General features: G+C 40.6%; 1 protein-coding gene across 2 annotated transcripts in view; it reads left to right on the top strand.

Moving 5' to 3' along the window:
* SPOCK1 (SPARC (osteonectin), cwcv and kazal like domains proteoglycan 1) overlaps positions 1-15,384 on the top strand; it is a 268,583-nt gene that overhangs the window by 246,336 nt on the left and 6,863 nt on the right. For both annotated transcript variants that reach the window (XM_015641869.3, XM_015641870.1), the window contains 3 exons: positions 4,591-4,707; positions 10,559-10,780; positions 11,403-11,465. In XM_015641869.3, the coding sequence (XP_015497355.1) occupies positions 4,591-4,707; positions 10,559-10,780; positions 11,403-11,465 (402 nt within the window). The remainder of the gene's footprint in view (positions 1-4,590; positions 4,708-10,558; positions 10,781-11,402; positions 11,466-15,384) is intronic.

The following is a 15,384-nucleotide window of genomic DNA, read 5'->3' as shown; positions in this document are numbered from 1 at the left end:
TGGCATTCAGGGCTCCTCAATCTCTACCTAAGAGACTAGTTAGTATTATATAACAATAATATGAACCCAAAGAACCATTCTTTCCACATGTAATTGGTAGGAATGACATACTGTTTTTAAGAATTATTATTAGAATAAGATCAGTAGGAGTGAGAGGGAATGGACAGATGCCCGAGAGATGCCAGGGAAGTCAAATGACACAAAACCTTTTGTACACATTCTGGGAATCTAGTTGCATAGTTTACTTGTTGGGAAATAGTGTATTATATGAACAGTTACATATCACTGCAACTTGCTCCTGGAAAATATGGACTTCTTGTTTGCCACACAGTGCCAGAATATTCCAGCAGCGAGACACTAATATGGTCCTGCAGGAATGTGCTTCCTAAGTATTAAGTTTTGTTAAGAACTCATTGCAATACGAGTTGTGAGGCTTGGGGGTTTTATTTTGTTAGTGGATGGAGATTTTTCAATTTTGCTTTGCTAGGCTGGAGTAAAAATGGGATGTGATTCAGTATTGATTTAATCTTATACATCTACAGGTAAGTTCAGTTTTCATGTTGATTTCTATCACTAAGTACTATTGAAAGCCCCTATCTGAAAGGGTGAAATTAAATAGTATACTGCTAATTTTCACCACCAATGTATATAGATTAGTATCCATAGAGCTGCAAAAGTCCATAACAAAAGCAGACCCATAAAAGCCTGAGCCTTTACAGCATACTAATGGCTTTCCATTAGGTCAGATTAATGCTTTCTGCTTGGTGAAAATAGGTATTTAGCAATAGTGCTTTCAGTTTGTGAGGAATAAATAACTGTTGGACCAAGTGCTTCACCCTTGGGAATAAATCTGCACTTAAGGTGCTTGTTAATAAATCACTTCTGCAGGATAATTTGTCACATCAGCAGATGCAGATCTGAGGATGTTGTTGGGTCCGGCAGCTCTCACATCCGCCCTTTGCTGAGACTCAGAGAAGGGACAGATTGTGCCCCTGCTCGAGGTCCCACTGCCACCTCAGGCACAGGGACAGTGCTCTGGGGTCAGCCTGGGGAGCTGGGTGTTAGCCAGCCTGCTGCTCTCAGGGAAACATGGGCTGTGAGCACATCATCAAAGCCATCAGCAGGGAAGGATCCAGGATTTAACTTACAGGAGGATCTGATATCAGATGGCTGCTAAAGCAGAACCTTTGCTGACATCAATAAAATAGCAAGGGTAAAGAAGTGTGGGTTGTTTTCTCTTTAGAAGGTGAGGAAATGAATTGAAGCCAGGGTCCCTTATCTCTGAGAAGATACACACCAGTGAAAATGCCTATTTACATATGCTTGCACTTGGGTCTGTTTCACAGCACCAGAGCTTTAAATGGTTGTTGACAGTTGACTGGATGGATTTCAGTTGTGAGAGAGGGGCTATGGAGAGGTTCCTCCCATGGTGATTCTCTTCAGCCTGGATTTTTAAATCAGTGCTTCAAGCCATGTCAATATCCATATTGTTTGCAACCCCGGTGTTCTCTCCTTATAAATCTTCAAATAGCAAGAGACCCATTATCACATCCATTCCTCCTACAGCCCTGTTCTTCTCATCTGAGAAATGTGACTTGAAACTTCTATTAATAGTGAAGAGGTACATTTGCACTGCATTTTTCATGAAGAGGGTTCTTAAAAATGCTTTATAACTTCTACTAATGTAAATTTATATATAAGGATCTCAGATGAGGGGCTTCTCAGAGTTATGCTTTCTAATTGTTTGATATACAACTAATGGGCCCTACCACCTGAAATAAAACACTGAGTGCTGTGGTTCCTGGATGCCAGAGCAATGACTTTGTTTGTATGAAACTCCTGCCCCCTGAATGTCAATCCACTTTGAAGTGTCCCAAATGTGCTCCAAACTAAACAATTTCAGAATGATTATATGCCTCTGATATAGTTCAAATGAAATAAATAAAAATGGAATGCAGTTCCATTGGGTAGAAAGGCAGGATATTTATAACAGGCATAGTAGCATTAAAATAAAATTTAATACAAGAAATGTAAAATAAAAGGATACTTCCTCTATTTTAATGTGCAGGAGAAAGTAAAATTGAGGGCATTAAGTACTTGAAATTTAACTGAACTTTGCATTGAAGTTTTGAAGTCTTGTTCAGAAAGATATTATTCACTCCATATTAATAGCAAAGTTGGCTCCTGTTTGACTCATGAAACAGCATTTATTCTAGTGAAGAAAGACTGCAGTCCTATGGGAGAACCTCAACATCACACTCACTGTGGAATCATCCTTAAGCAGCATACTTAAGAAATATCTCAGTTATTCACAGAAAAACTGTCCAGAATGCAGAAAACTCCAGTTCTGGGCTTACTGTCAATCATGCCTCAGATCAAATTCCAAAGGAAATCTGCAGGGTTTGTGGTAAGCAAAAACAAGAGGAATAAATTCACCCAGGGTCCACTCTTAAACACTGCCCTCAAAAAAAGCTTCTTTCTCGACATGGCTGAAGTTACAGACATGGAAAAACTGTAACAGCTTCATTACAAATGGCATTTTACAGACTCTGACATGTTTGATTGGCTCAATTATAGAGAGCAGTTGTTTCAAGTCTGATGTACCATTAATTACTTCTGTTTACCATTAATTGATTGCTTCTGTCCCACCTATGCTATGCATTCAGTCCTGGTTTGTATTGCAGTTTAAAAGCATGGATTCCAATTACCCCAGTCAATGCAGTTTACACCAAATGACCACTTTGTGATATTTAGTTTAGAGACTTTATTTGACCCTGGGGAGTGCACCCTGCAGGATGCTGAGGCTGGGAGAGGAGCTGAGTGTGCTCCTTGTTCCTGCCCTCCATACAGGGCGAGTTTGGAAGCAAATCCAGTGTCCCTTGGCTTACTTTGGGTTGCTGTGGTGTCTGGGGTTGGCTTTGTGTTTGGGAATAAACAAATCTGAATCAGGAAAATGGCTCTAGAAGGTATTTTCTTTATTATTACTTCTTTTTCCTGGCCCTTGGCTGTCCGTGAAGCTCAGTGTGCCTGCCCAGAAGGCACAATGAGGGGTCAGGAAAGCACAGGAATGGATGTTTGTAATCCATAGTTCCAGCTTTGGCCTGCTAAAGGTGACATGTGCCACAACATTTATTTAATAAGTATTTAATTATTTAATTAAGTATCAGGTTTGCAGAATAAAACTGTTTACTTAAAATTACTCATTTCTTGGACAAATTAATCCTTTTTTTTTATTAACCCAACTTGGAAAGATAAGATAGTTTACCATGAGTAAAATGTAATGTTAATTCAAGTAAGAAAATGAAGTGGTAAGCTTTTTCAGCAAGGTAGGCCAGTTTAAATTAGTACTGCATTCTCTTCCATTTATTTTACACTGATGGGATTTTTGTTCAAGACCTGATTTTTCCTTAGCTGGACTCAGCTTTAGAGGGATCATATTTTTACGTTTCATAGGAAAATTTATCAAACTCTTGTGTTACAGAAAAAACAAATGGGAAAATCTTTATTTTTCTCCCCTCTTGAATTTAGAAAAGGCTATAATTTCTATTTTTAACTTCAAAGTTATTCCCATCCCAAACTAAAGAGTGAGAACAAACAAATCCTCAGAAGAGCCATGACATATCAGCAAGTTTCTTGTCACTGGAGCAGTGAGTTTAACTTGGGAGAGCTGAGGGACTCAATTGTTCTTCAGTAAGGTGGAAGGAGGAATATTATAATGTGCAGTGAGATGGAGAAAACTTATTGTGACTGTGAACGATGTCTGCCTCTATGGCATAAAATCTTGCTCTGTATTTCAAGAAATGTCATTTAAAATGTAGAATGAGTGCACAGCAGGAAGAATAAAATTGCCTGAGCATGTGAATTTTAAGCACTAAACATGATACAGAAATAAGAATATTTTTTTTGACAGAAACTTGTGGCTAATGTAGCTTTCTTCCTTAAAAATAATTGCTTCACCTGGACATTAATCTCTTGGCAGGAATTTTTGGGAAAATTAGATACTTCACAGTAAAATTTGTAAGAAAATAAATGTTTTGCTTAGATAACAAAATGGAATTGACAGCTTTCAGTGGTGTTAGAGTCTCACTTGCAGTAGAACTAGACCAACATAACAATTTTTTCTGTGTATAAATAAGTATATATATTTTCTATTATGGTGATAATAGCCTTATACTAAGCCAAATGTTATAAGTTATCCCTAGCATCTTTTTCAAGTAGCATGTCTAGTCAACAATGTCCCTCCTTCCCATCTGTTTGACTGATATTTTTCTCTGAAATCCTAAAAGGTGAAAACATTTAAGTTAAATAGTCACATAGCTCTAATTGCCAACTGGCAGGGAGCTCTGTGTGGCACTTCTTCCATCACCAATCGTGTCAGCTTCCAAGGAAGTACTTGAGTACAACTTATAATTCATAACGCCTTGCATTTTCTTTTTATCTTACATCCTTCTCCCTGACCTTCTCTTTTTCCTTCAGAGCTCTTAATGAGGAGAACTTTACAACCATAAACACAATTTTTCTAATGGACCCTCTGGGGAGAGGTTTTTCCCTGGTGCTCCTGACTCAGTATGGTGCTTTGTTCTTTCCTAGCCTGCACAGACAAAGAGCTGAGGAATCTGGCTTCGAGGCTAAAAGACTGGTTCGGTGCCCTTCACGAGGATGCAAATCGTGTCATCAAGCCCACGAGCTCGGAGACGGCACAAGGCAGTAAGAAAACCCCTTTCCCATTGAACATTTGGGTGTTGTAGGAGCTTCCCAACCTTGGAGCATTGAACTGAGCACAGCTCTTGGTGCTGCAACATCCCATCAGGCAGGTGCCAGTGAATAAGCAGGTACCTGAGACCTGATCCTGCAAATAAATAATTTTCTGAAGGAGCTGCAGTCCTTCTGTCCTCTCTTTGGCCCAAACTGCTCTAAAAACTGGCAGTTAGAGAGACCTTCACAAGTTACTCAGGGAAATAAACGTCTGAAGGCCATGGAGATCACCACTGTGTGAGGTGTTTCCTTTAAACACTTTTTTAAACTCAGAGCAATGGTCAGGAACTGAAACTGCTCAGGGACTTTTCTCAGGTGCTGGGGTTAATTAATATGGTGTAGTTTGTGTCTGTACAGTTAAACTCCCTCACCCTCCAATTCAGTGTGGCTGCATCCAGATAATTTCTTGGGATTGGACTCTGGTCTCTGCTTAACCAGCAGTTTTACGGCCAAGCATTTTCGGACACAATGTCAGGGGCATAAGATGAAAATATGCCATACAGGCATGTGGAACATTATGCCAATATTGGAAAAAACTCCCCTAGATTTTACTTTAAAATTTCCTGCTAACAGTTTATGTAAGGGAGAGAATAATTAAAAGATCCACATGTGAGCCATGGAGCTAGAAGAGTTAAAGGGCTGAGAAAGCTGGAGCCCGTTCTGTCCAAGGTATTTAACAACACTATCTTTGCCTCCTTTGATGCATTTTTTTTTAGGAAAGGAAGAAAATGAACAGTCTAGAGGACATCTACTCTCTGTGGGTTAAGCCAACATGACTGATTTTGATGTCATTTAGCCACCAGGGAGGGGAAAGATTCAGATAACAGCATTAAAAGAGGTCATGCTCATCAGAGAGCAGATGCAAATTCACTTTCTGTAAGGACTCATTAATTCTTTTAAACAGTATGTCCCAAAACACGTGGACCCTTGGGCTGCAAAGTAGGATGCTCAAGTTTTATCTAGGTCTGTACCTCACTGTCACTTCACTGATTCTCTGAGATGAGCTGTCTAAAGCCAATGTCCAAACCCAGAATTTGAAGGGTTCAGTCAGCTGCCACTTTTATGGCTCTTTTCACCTGGTGTCCCTGTGGAGAGACACCTCAGAGACTGCAAGGGCACTAGAGCAGACCCAGCACATCAGGGTGGGCATTTTCTGTTGGTCCAGGTCTCCACAGCCTCCCTCTTTTGTGCTACATCTGAGCTGGGGGAGCAACAGATTGCCTCTTCCTAAAGAGGCAATATACCACAGGCTATATTGCTCAAAACTATTGTCAAACTCAATAATTTCACTACAGATCTTAAAATTCTGTGGTGAAACACATTATGTTCTATGTAAATGATCTTTTCTCATGTGTCCCTTATTTTGCATAGTATTTACAACAAAGTCAGTATCTTTAAAACCATATGTCCTACTTATTTCTGAAACAGTTCTCCAAAAAAAGATATTCTCATGCAGAGGATCTGAACCACAGTGCAGAAAGCAACTGGATGTACAGCTAATCATGGCTTCCAGATGTCAATTCATTTCAAACCCCATGGCAGAAAGCCTTAGAGGCTTTAAACTTTGTTTGAAGTCCTTTAGACCCAGAATCACAGGAAATCTCATTTTATCAGATTGTCAGAAGGATGTTTTCATGCAGATGATTCATGACATCCTCATGATGACCTTGCCAGAGGCCAAAGACCAAATACAATCCTAAAGGTGTTGAGTCTTTTTTGGTTTTGGGTTTTTTTTGTTGTTTTTTTTCTTTTGCTTAAGCAGTTTCAGGGAGAAAAACATTCCTGGTAATTCTGCAGTGTTTGCTCTGATTCACAGAGGAGCTGTTATCTCTTTTTAGTTTAGTTTGATTCCTGGCAGCTTTTATTTGAAAGGCTGCCTGATGATCTTAAACACTTGATCTCAACAATGTTCATTTTTAGACTGTTGACTTAGTTTGGCACATGCTCTTATTTTCTTCTAAATCAGTTAAAAAAAAAAAAAGAAAAAAAGAAAAAAAAAAAGAAAGAAACTTTATGAGTTTAGATGCCTAAGCCATTTTTGAATTCCACAAAACTTGGGCTTGTTTTTTCCTTCTGAAGTTTTGCAGCAGTATTCATGAATTAATCTGCATGTGCCAAATTCTGCAGCTCACATTCTCTCTGGTGGCACTGAAAATACTCACAGGGTGAGGATAGCAGTATTTAGCTCTCTCCAACTTCAAACATTTTTTAAAATGAAAGACGCCTTAAACAGGGCTCAGAATTCAAAGCAAAGTTCACATACCCAAGCTGTAGAAAAGAATTTATGTGGATCCTGGCAAACAGGACATGCACAGCTATGGAAATACACTCTGATGTACACATTGCCCTTTTATATGGCTCTGCATGTGTTACCCTCCTCACCACACACATCACTTCATTAAACTGAGCTGCTTTGGTTGTGCCTGCTGAGTTTGAAAGCGCATGAACATCCTCAAAGTAATCCATTTTGGATGTGCCCCTGTGGCAGTAAAAGGAGCAGATGGTGGGATGCCCTGACTGCGAGGCCTCGGACACATCAGCTGTCTGCAGAAGGTCTTCTAGCAGAGATTTCTCTATGCTACATTAATTTTTGATGATGTTAGCGTGAGTGTAAATAAGCATTGTGAGTGTACTATGTTCACCCCCAGGTAAAGACAAAAAAAATACACTCCATTTTTGTTTTCTTTGTAATTATTTGAAAAGGATGAAGGAGACCATTGTGTTTAGATTTCAAACCCTCCTTCCCTGAGCTCTCTGATCCCAGCAAAGCACCATGGGCCAGGTACTTTGTCTTCTGAAGGCTTTGTGCAATTAAAATCTCCTCAATAAATGATGTAAGAAACTCAGGGACATGCTTTGACATAGGGAAATAATAAAACTAATTAGGTAGCAAGATCAGATTCAAATTGCTCCTGAGCCTGTTGATAATTCATAACATCCCTGTATTGTATCCAGAGAGTCTCCTTGGTTGGAGTGGGTGTTGTTTTTCTTATACTAGAGATCTGTGCAATATAAAAGACTTTTTCTGGGGAACATTTCTTCTCCTCCTTCTTTTATTTTAAGCGATGGGGGAAATTAGGTTAATTATACCCCTGTTAATTTAATCGTAGTATACTTTAATAAAATAAAAATGGCTCATGCAAGTCAACTCTTGAAGGGGGAAAATAATTTTTTCATGCCAGAAGGTGTGTTTATTTTTAATAAGGATTGTCACCTAAAGACTTTTTTAAATTTAATTCCCTTTTAATTCAGAGGAGGTAGAGCATTTTATGTGTTAATGGGTTGCGAGACTTAAACATATAGGTCACCAGCTTGATTTTCTTCCAGCTCTGTAGTGAATGAAAGTTGTCAGGATGCTGAACAGCTGTCAGTTGGAAAGAGGAACCCGATGGTCTCAGTCCAGGTCCTTGTGAGCAGGTGTCCAAATGAGAGCAGCCACCACCTCAGCTGACATTAACTGGCATGGGTGTTGGCAGCCTCTGCCAAGGAATCAAGAGGGATGTGGAGCCTGCACCTTTCTCATGCTTCTCACCAAAGGCACTGCAGCACTGCACTGATAGACAGAAAGATGCAGAAAAGTTCTCACTGGGGTTACTTATTCTGAATCTGTTAAGCTGGAAATCCAGTCTGTTAACCAAGCACTGAATTTTTACAGAATTTATTTCATCCAGAAGATTGCATCATATTTATAGATAAGTATATCAAAAGACTATAAGAAGAAGTTAATTTGTTCAATGTCACTTGGCCCCACCAGGCCACCATGGCATGTAAAGTCCATTGCCAGAGAGCATTTGTGCAGAAAAAGAGCAGACACTGGAAACTAATTTTTTCTCTTGAAAACTGCTAAACTGGGATAGCTGGAGCTGGTCCCAGCTCCACCGTGCAGTTGAATTATCAACCCCTGCCTGACTGCTTTAACCTGCCCTGAGGTGGGGAATCTGGCACCATACACCTGCACAGGGCAGGACTTTGTGCCCTGCTCCTGTTGCTCTGTAAAGGCAAAGGTGAAGAATCCTAAATCCTTTCACTTGACAAAAGATTGCACAGTGACCAAATCCTGCTTGCCTGCTTCAGATGACTTAAATAATTGAAGTCAATATTTCTAATTGCTTCAGCAAGGCAAGCAGCTCCCCCCTACATCTATTCACACAGCCTTGTTCTTTTTCACTGTGCTCAAACATGATTAGATAATGTTACGGGAGATAACAGCATAAAAATGTGATGAAATGTTCAGCATGATTTCTCTCTTCCCTGCCTGAGCTGCCTCTAGCCCTGAGGAAATGGCGTTACCTTCTTCCTTCCTTAGAGAAAAATGCTTTATGAGTGACACAAACTTTCCCATTAGTTAACCTTTCTGATTGTCCCTCTGTGTCACTGACAACCTTCAGCCACAGCTGCACACAAAAAACACAGCTTCCAGCACAAAGCCCTGCTCTCCTTTGGATTAATGTCTAAAATAGCAGGTAGGCTGCAGAGCTTGGACAAACTGTCAGCGTGATTCCAGCAACATCTCAGCTTTCACTCCAACACAGCAGCATCCTGAAAGGGACATGTACAGCAAATAAAGCTAAGCTTAACCTCTTTCAGCCAAAGGAAAAAGCTCATCAGGCTTCTGTACATGGCCCAAAGCAGAGTGAGCAGTGCACAGGCAGGTTATTGCTCACAGCTGGAGCAGTGTGAGCACCTGAGGCCCCGGGGTATCAGGAGCCCTCTGTCCCTGCAAATCCCCAACCAATGGATTCATGTTCCTGAGTCCTGGTTCAAACCAATACCCTTGTTATCAGAATTATTATCTCTGTATAACAAATACACTTCCTTACGTTGTAGATAACTTGGAATTTAGTCTAAGCATTGAAAAAATACCATGACAGTGTGGATTTATAGTGCCCCATGCCACTGTTTTTCTGGAGACTGCAGGATACTGGAATGTGTAGCTCATATACACAGTGGGGATCTATATGCATGACTTGGGCTTTCTGTGATAACCACTGCTACTGCAGCAGTCTTTGAAGAATCTGGGCTATTAAAATGAATGATGGTGATGGTTTCCAAAGCGCTGGAAAAGCAGAATCCTGTATTGCTGCAGAATCCTGGAAGCTGCAGGAAGGAGTGGTGCTGGTGCAGCATACAAGAGCATGGGCAGCTCTGTGCAGCTCCAGCTGAAGCAGTGCCCTCCCTCAGAGTGGTGTAAGAAACAGAGACACTTCACCTCTTCTTTCTCCCTGCCTCCCCCAGACAGCTCACAGTCCAGATCAAAGCAGTTTGTTGTCAAAAGCCACACAGACAGGCCTTTGAAGAGTGAAAAGCAGGGATGAGAGGTAGAAGGTGAGAGCACAGCAGGAAAGAATTTGATCAGGCAACTAGAAACGAGTCTGGGAAACAGGATTTAAATTTCATTCAGATTCAGTCTAGTTTGAAAATATGGTGGATGCAGCCTTTTCTCATCACATTTCAGTTTCCTGGAACCAGGCCAACCCACTTGGACTGAGGACTGAAAAAAAAGCAAGAATTTTTTGAATAGAAATAACTTTGAATTCCAGAAACCAGTTCTGAATCTCAGCCCTCTCTACCCCACAGCTCCCACAGAGTGTGAGTAGTTCTCTGGTTTGTAGCTGTGCTTGGGCTTTAAGCTTTACACAATCAGTTCAGTCTTAGGATTTTGTTCTGCTTTGGGCAAGTCAGCTCAATGATCAGAGTCCAGCCAAAAAAAAAGAAAAGCAGGCAAGGCTTCACCTTAGCAGTGGTTCCTGCTCTGGGGGCATGCCAGGGATAAGCTGGGGAATATTTGTCTGTCTTCTTACAGGATTTGACACCAGCATCCTACCAATCTGTAAGGACTCCTTAGGCTGGATGTTCAACAAACTTGACATGAACTATGACCTGCTGCTGGATCCCTCGGAGATCAGTGCCATTTATCTGGATAAGTACGAGCCGTGTGTCAAGCCACTCTTCAACTCCTGCGATTCCTTCAAAGACGGGAAGCTTTCCAACAACGAGTGGTGCTATTGCTTCCAGAAGCCGGGCGGTGAGCTGTGCCATTTGCAGTACAGAGGAGCTGTTTGGCTCTCCCTGTTTGTGTTTCAGGGCCTGCCTGTAGAGATTGGTCATTGGCAGGCAGGTGTGTTAAAAAGCCCTTTTCCCCAGCAGCAGTGTGAAGGGCATTGTGGAACCTTGTTTAATGTCACAGATGAACTATATTAACATGCCTTGATCATTAAAACAAAAAAAGTAATAAGTGTCAGTGCACACAGTCTAGAAATAAACTCTACTGCAGACAGAAAGTTCAAGAATTTATCTTTTATTAACACGGAATTGTGTCAATTGCCAATTAGCAAGTCATAAATCAGAGAGCTGGCATGATGTCAGTTTGGTGAAAAGAGAGGTAGAATGGTTTAACAATTAAAATGGCCCCCAAACACTACTCTCAACTACAGTGTGTTGCCTTTATTTTTTCTTCTTTTTTTTTTTTTTTTTTTTTAATTAGTGGAGCTAATGACATAAATTTGTTTTGCCGTACAGTAGCAGCATATGGGCTTCTCTCAGTCCCAGGTGTACAGTAGCCTACATTTCATGTCAGCAGTGAAGCCAGTCATTACAGAGTCTGTCCCATACCATCTGGAAATTGATTCTTATACATTATATTTTAGGTCTTCCTTGCCAGAATGAAATGAATAGAATTCAAAAGCTAAGTAGAGGGAAGAGTCTGTTGGGTAAGTTCGATTACTTGCTATTCATTTACTCAACTAATTAAAGCTTCTGTGATTATTGTAACTTTATATGCAGTAATGGTTTTTCAATTAGAGACTAATGTTTGGAGTCAGGAATATGCAGCACTGAGCGTAGGCCTGACACTATGAAATTAAACAAATAATGAGATAGCAACACACAGAACAGGTGTCAGCGTGGCAGCGGGTTCAGAACTAATTTACAGCTCTCCAGAAATGCAAAGCTTTGTCTGCACAGAGCTTAATACTGCCTTCATCACCTCACAGGTCAGAGTAAGTACTGGGACGCTGCTTGATACTCAAGGCTCCCATTTTTGAAGGGTGACTGAAGGTGCATAGCCAATTCATTCATGTTCCCTTCCAGTTGTGGTGCAATGCAGGCTTTCCTTGGGGTTCATTCTTTAAAATATTTCAATATGTTCTGTGTGCAAGAAAATAGGAATTCTTATCATCTCATTTTAGGCAGCCTGCAGGGTGCTTCATGCTGTAAGATGTGGTCATGCCTGTCCCTTTCCCTCATGCCTATTGGGAGCCTGAATTGATTCATGACTTATATTGCTCTGATGGATATCTAAAATTAGGATAAATAAATCCCCATCTGGCATTTTCCCAATTAATTGCTAAAAAATCAGGTTGCTGAACTGAAAACATTTCAGGTGACTAATTCCCTACCCTAAAATCACCCAGTGATGTGTAGCCTGGCGTTTGTGTGCTGGTGTTCTGCTGAAACTTGTGTCCCAGCACATTTGTGCACACAGAGCCCACCCCTGAGGCTCAGCAGGACAGATGAAAACCCCTGTTAACAGCAAGCCCTGCACTTCACCCTTGAGGAGAGTGGCTGACCTCAGCCCCAGCTGTCAGCCCCATCATGGAGAACATGTCAGGTTCCCACAGCATCAGCAGCTGCAGCACAGGGTGTGCACGTCAGCTCTGCTGCGGTGCTGCTCCGTGCCCCCACACTCCAGCTTGGTGTTCTCCACACTCAACAGCAGACCCTGCAAGCAGCTCAGCTCTGCCAAATCCTGCCATTCCCAGATGCCACTGCCATTTGGACTCAAGGTTCAGGTGCTTTATGAACAATCCCAACCAAATTCATTGGTTTAAATTAAGAATAAACATTCCTAAAGGCCACGGGGACTGTGGTTTAGATCCATTATCCTTTCACAGCCAGGTCACTTGAAGATTAAGATGTTTCAGAGTTACAGCTCTTACTGTTCATAGCTGTGGGAGCAAAGGGAGGATTGATCACTCGGGGTATGTGTGCTCCATTCAGTAAATATTCTGCATTTGTGTTCAAGGGAATGTTGTGGCAAAGGAAGTCACAGTGTTCTCTGTCTCATGAGTGTCATGATTTTCAAAGCCACCTAAAAGAGCAAGAAGCCCAGTTCTTAATAGATAGCTTTGACTATCCCATATTTATTTTATGCTTTGCTGTTATTTTCTATGTGCAATAAATGTCATCTAGGTTGAAACATAAGTAGTTTATTCTGGTGTGTAGGAAGAATGATGCCTGGGTTGCAGGTAGTTCAACATGCAGGTGGTTGTAGCACATGTCACTGGGATCTGATCACAATAGCAGGAGTAAAATGACAAAGTAAAAGCAAGTAAGAATGGTCCCTTAGCACAAATAACTTCTAGTCAACTGTATTAAAAAAAAAAAAAAAAATTGAAGAAGAATGAAAGTGGTGAAGCTCAACAAATCAAGGTGTCAGGCACAGGTTGTTCCACAAGCTAGAAGATTACAATATAAAGAGGAACTCTTTGCTTCACCGACCCTGAAAGTCTTCCTGCATAATGACACCTGTCTGGAAGATTTTAATTTGATATCAGAGCTATTTATACAGCAGAAAGCATTGTCTTTTCTCTTCACTGACTGAAAAATCATTCAAATGGAAGCACAAACATACACATGACTTGTAGCAACATTAAAGTTGGAGAGACTAATATTTTCAGAGAAACTAATCTTTAATTATTCTCTTTCCTCCTCTGACCCTGACAAAGAGAGCACAACACTTACAGTAGCATGGGCAGTAGCATGAAGAATGTTTTTGTTAAGTTGTATCCATTGATAAAAATGATGACTTTTGATATTTCCTTCTCCATATATTTTTCAAAACACATGACAGTTGCAACAAAGTACTTCAAAGCCATTGCCATTAGGTATTTGAATTTGGAGGCTTTCAAATGAAGTCTAGCATCCCAGGAGACTGAATTAAAAAGTAAACAGCACTATTCATCTTTTCCTACCAGATTTATCTGGAGTACAATTAACTGCAGAGACTATACTTTTAGAGCATACAACTGTGCAGCCTGATAATGCTTCTCCCACATCACTAAAGTAATAAATTTCTGCTCCCATCACTGTTTTCTCCTGTATCAACCCTGTGGATTCAGCTAATATAATAGCTAATACCAGGAGCTGTGTGCTGGCTAGCACTTAATTCTGACAGGCTTTTACCTGTTTGCTTCACTATCTTTAGCATATAATTATTCTCCTCCTGTTCTCTAAGGAAGGGGAGTATTATGTAGATAAGGAAATAATAGTACAAAAAAAACAGGCATAGGTCTGAGTCCATAAAGAGGATACAGATGAAACAGTGCTGGTCAAGTTTGTGTGGAATAACTAAACCCTTCCCAGGACAAAGGGCAATGGGGAGGCAGGATTCAGCAGCTTGGGGCAGTGACTCACATTTTGTGGTGTCCAGGTTTGTGGGGAAGCACTGCCTGTGCAAGAACCTCTGGAGATGAAAGCTCCAGATATCTCTGATGCCAAACCCAAATGGTCTGTCTAGGTGCCATGCTCCAGGATAGCAGAGCTTGTAGCCAGCTTATTTTTAACGAAGACAGGCTGATTTGTGTACAATTCACAGGGAGAATCATCACATTGTACAACACTTGTTCCCAGCATTCTCTATCCTCTCCAGATTATCACCTGCACCTGACACATTGGAGAGGACATGCTGTATCTCCCCTCTGATGGTTGAAATACTGTGACATTAGTATGCATAGCTAAATATTTAAAGCTTCAGTGTTACATACAAATTGGCATGAATTTCCCACGCAGAAGGAAAAGTTCCTTCCACTCTTCTCTGTGACCCAAAGTGTGAATCTATTCCACACACAGTTATGTTGGCAGGGAGCCTGGGCCATAATTTATTTTTAAATCTTTTAAAGCTTTTATAGGTGACATGGAACATTTTCATGCCTTACAAGAAACAGTGAAACTATGCAAGAAGGCCTGTTTTAAAGAAGGAAAAGGTTGCATTGCCCTAGGAAAAGAGAAAGTATGAGACAGCTTAAAATGCAGGAGCTGTTCTCTGCTCACCCTGTAACGCCTCTGAGATCCTTCCCTGGATCCAGATGCTCATCAGATATAAGAGGGCATCTCTAGTGGCATGGGTACAGCTATGCTGATTTACACCAGCTCCAAGTCAGCACTTGACCACTTTTCCCAAGGTTGTGTATGGTTTGATAAACACCTGGAGTGCTTATCAGAGACAGGACATGAGCATAAATATGAAAAAATAAAAATATTTTCTAATCAATATTGAAATAAAGTTTTGAACACTGAGTATTAACTTACCTGCCAAGGCAAATACATACATTTGTAATTAAAACTATTGTCTTATAAACAATGAAAATTAATCTTTGATAGGTGCTAGCATGCTTACATTTGTACGTGAACATAATGGTGGTACCTATTAGCAAACCTGATATAAGATCATGCTTTGACATTATTTAAAATACTTTCACTCATGATTGTGGTCTCCAAAACTCATCTGATAAACAAATATTTCTACAGGTGTTCAAAGGTTTCTCTTTTCATCTTGCAGACCTGTATTAGCAGCACTCAAACATTAGACAAGATCTGCAGAGCAATGAGTTTGGATATTCAGATTTATTT

This window comes from Parus major, chromosome 13 (assembly GCF_001522545.3).
Source record: "Parus major isolate Abel chromosome 13, Parus_major1.1, whole genome shotgun sequence".
Taxonomy (NCBI): Eukaryota; Metazoa; Chordata; class Aves; order Passeriformes; family Paridae; genus Parus; species Parus major.
This window is presented reverse-complemented; position numbering and strand designations above follow the sequence as displayed.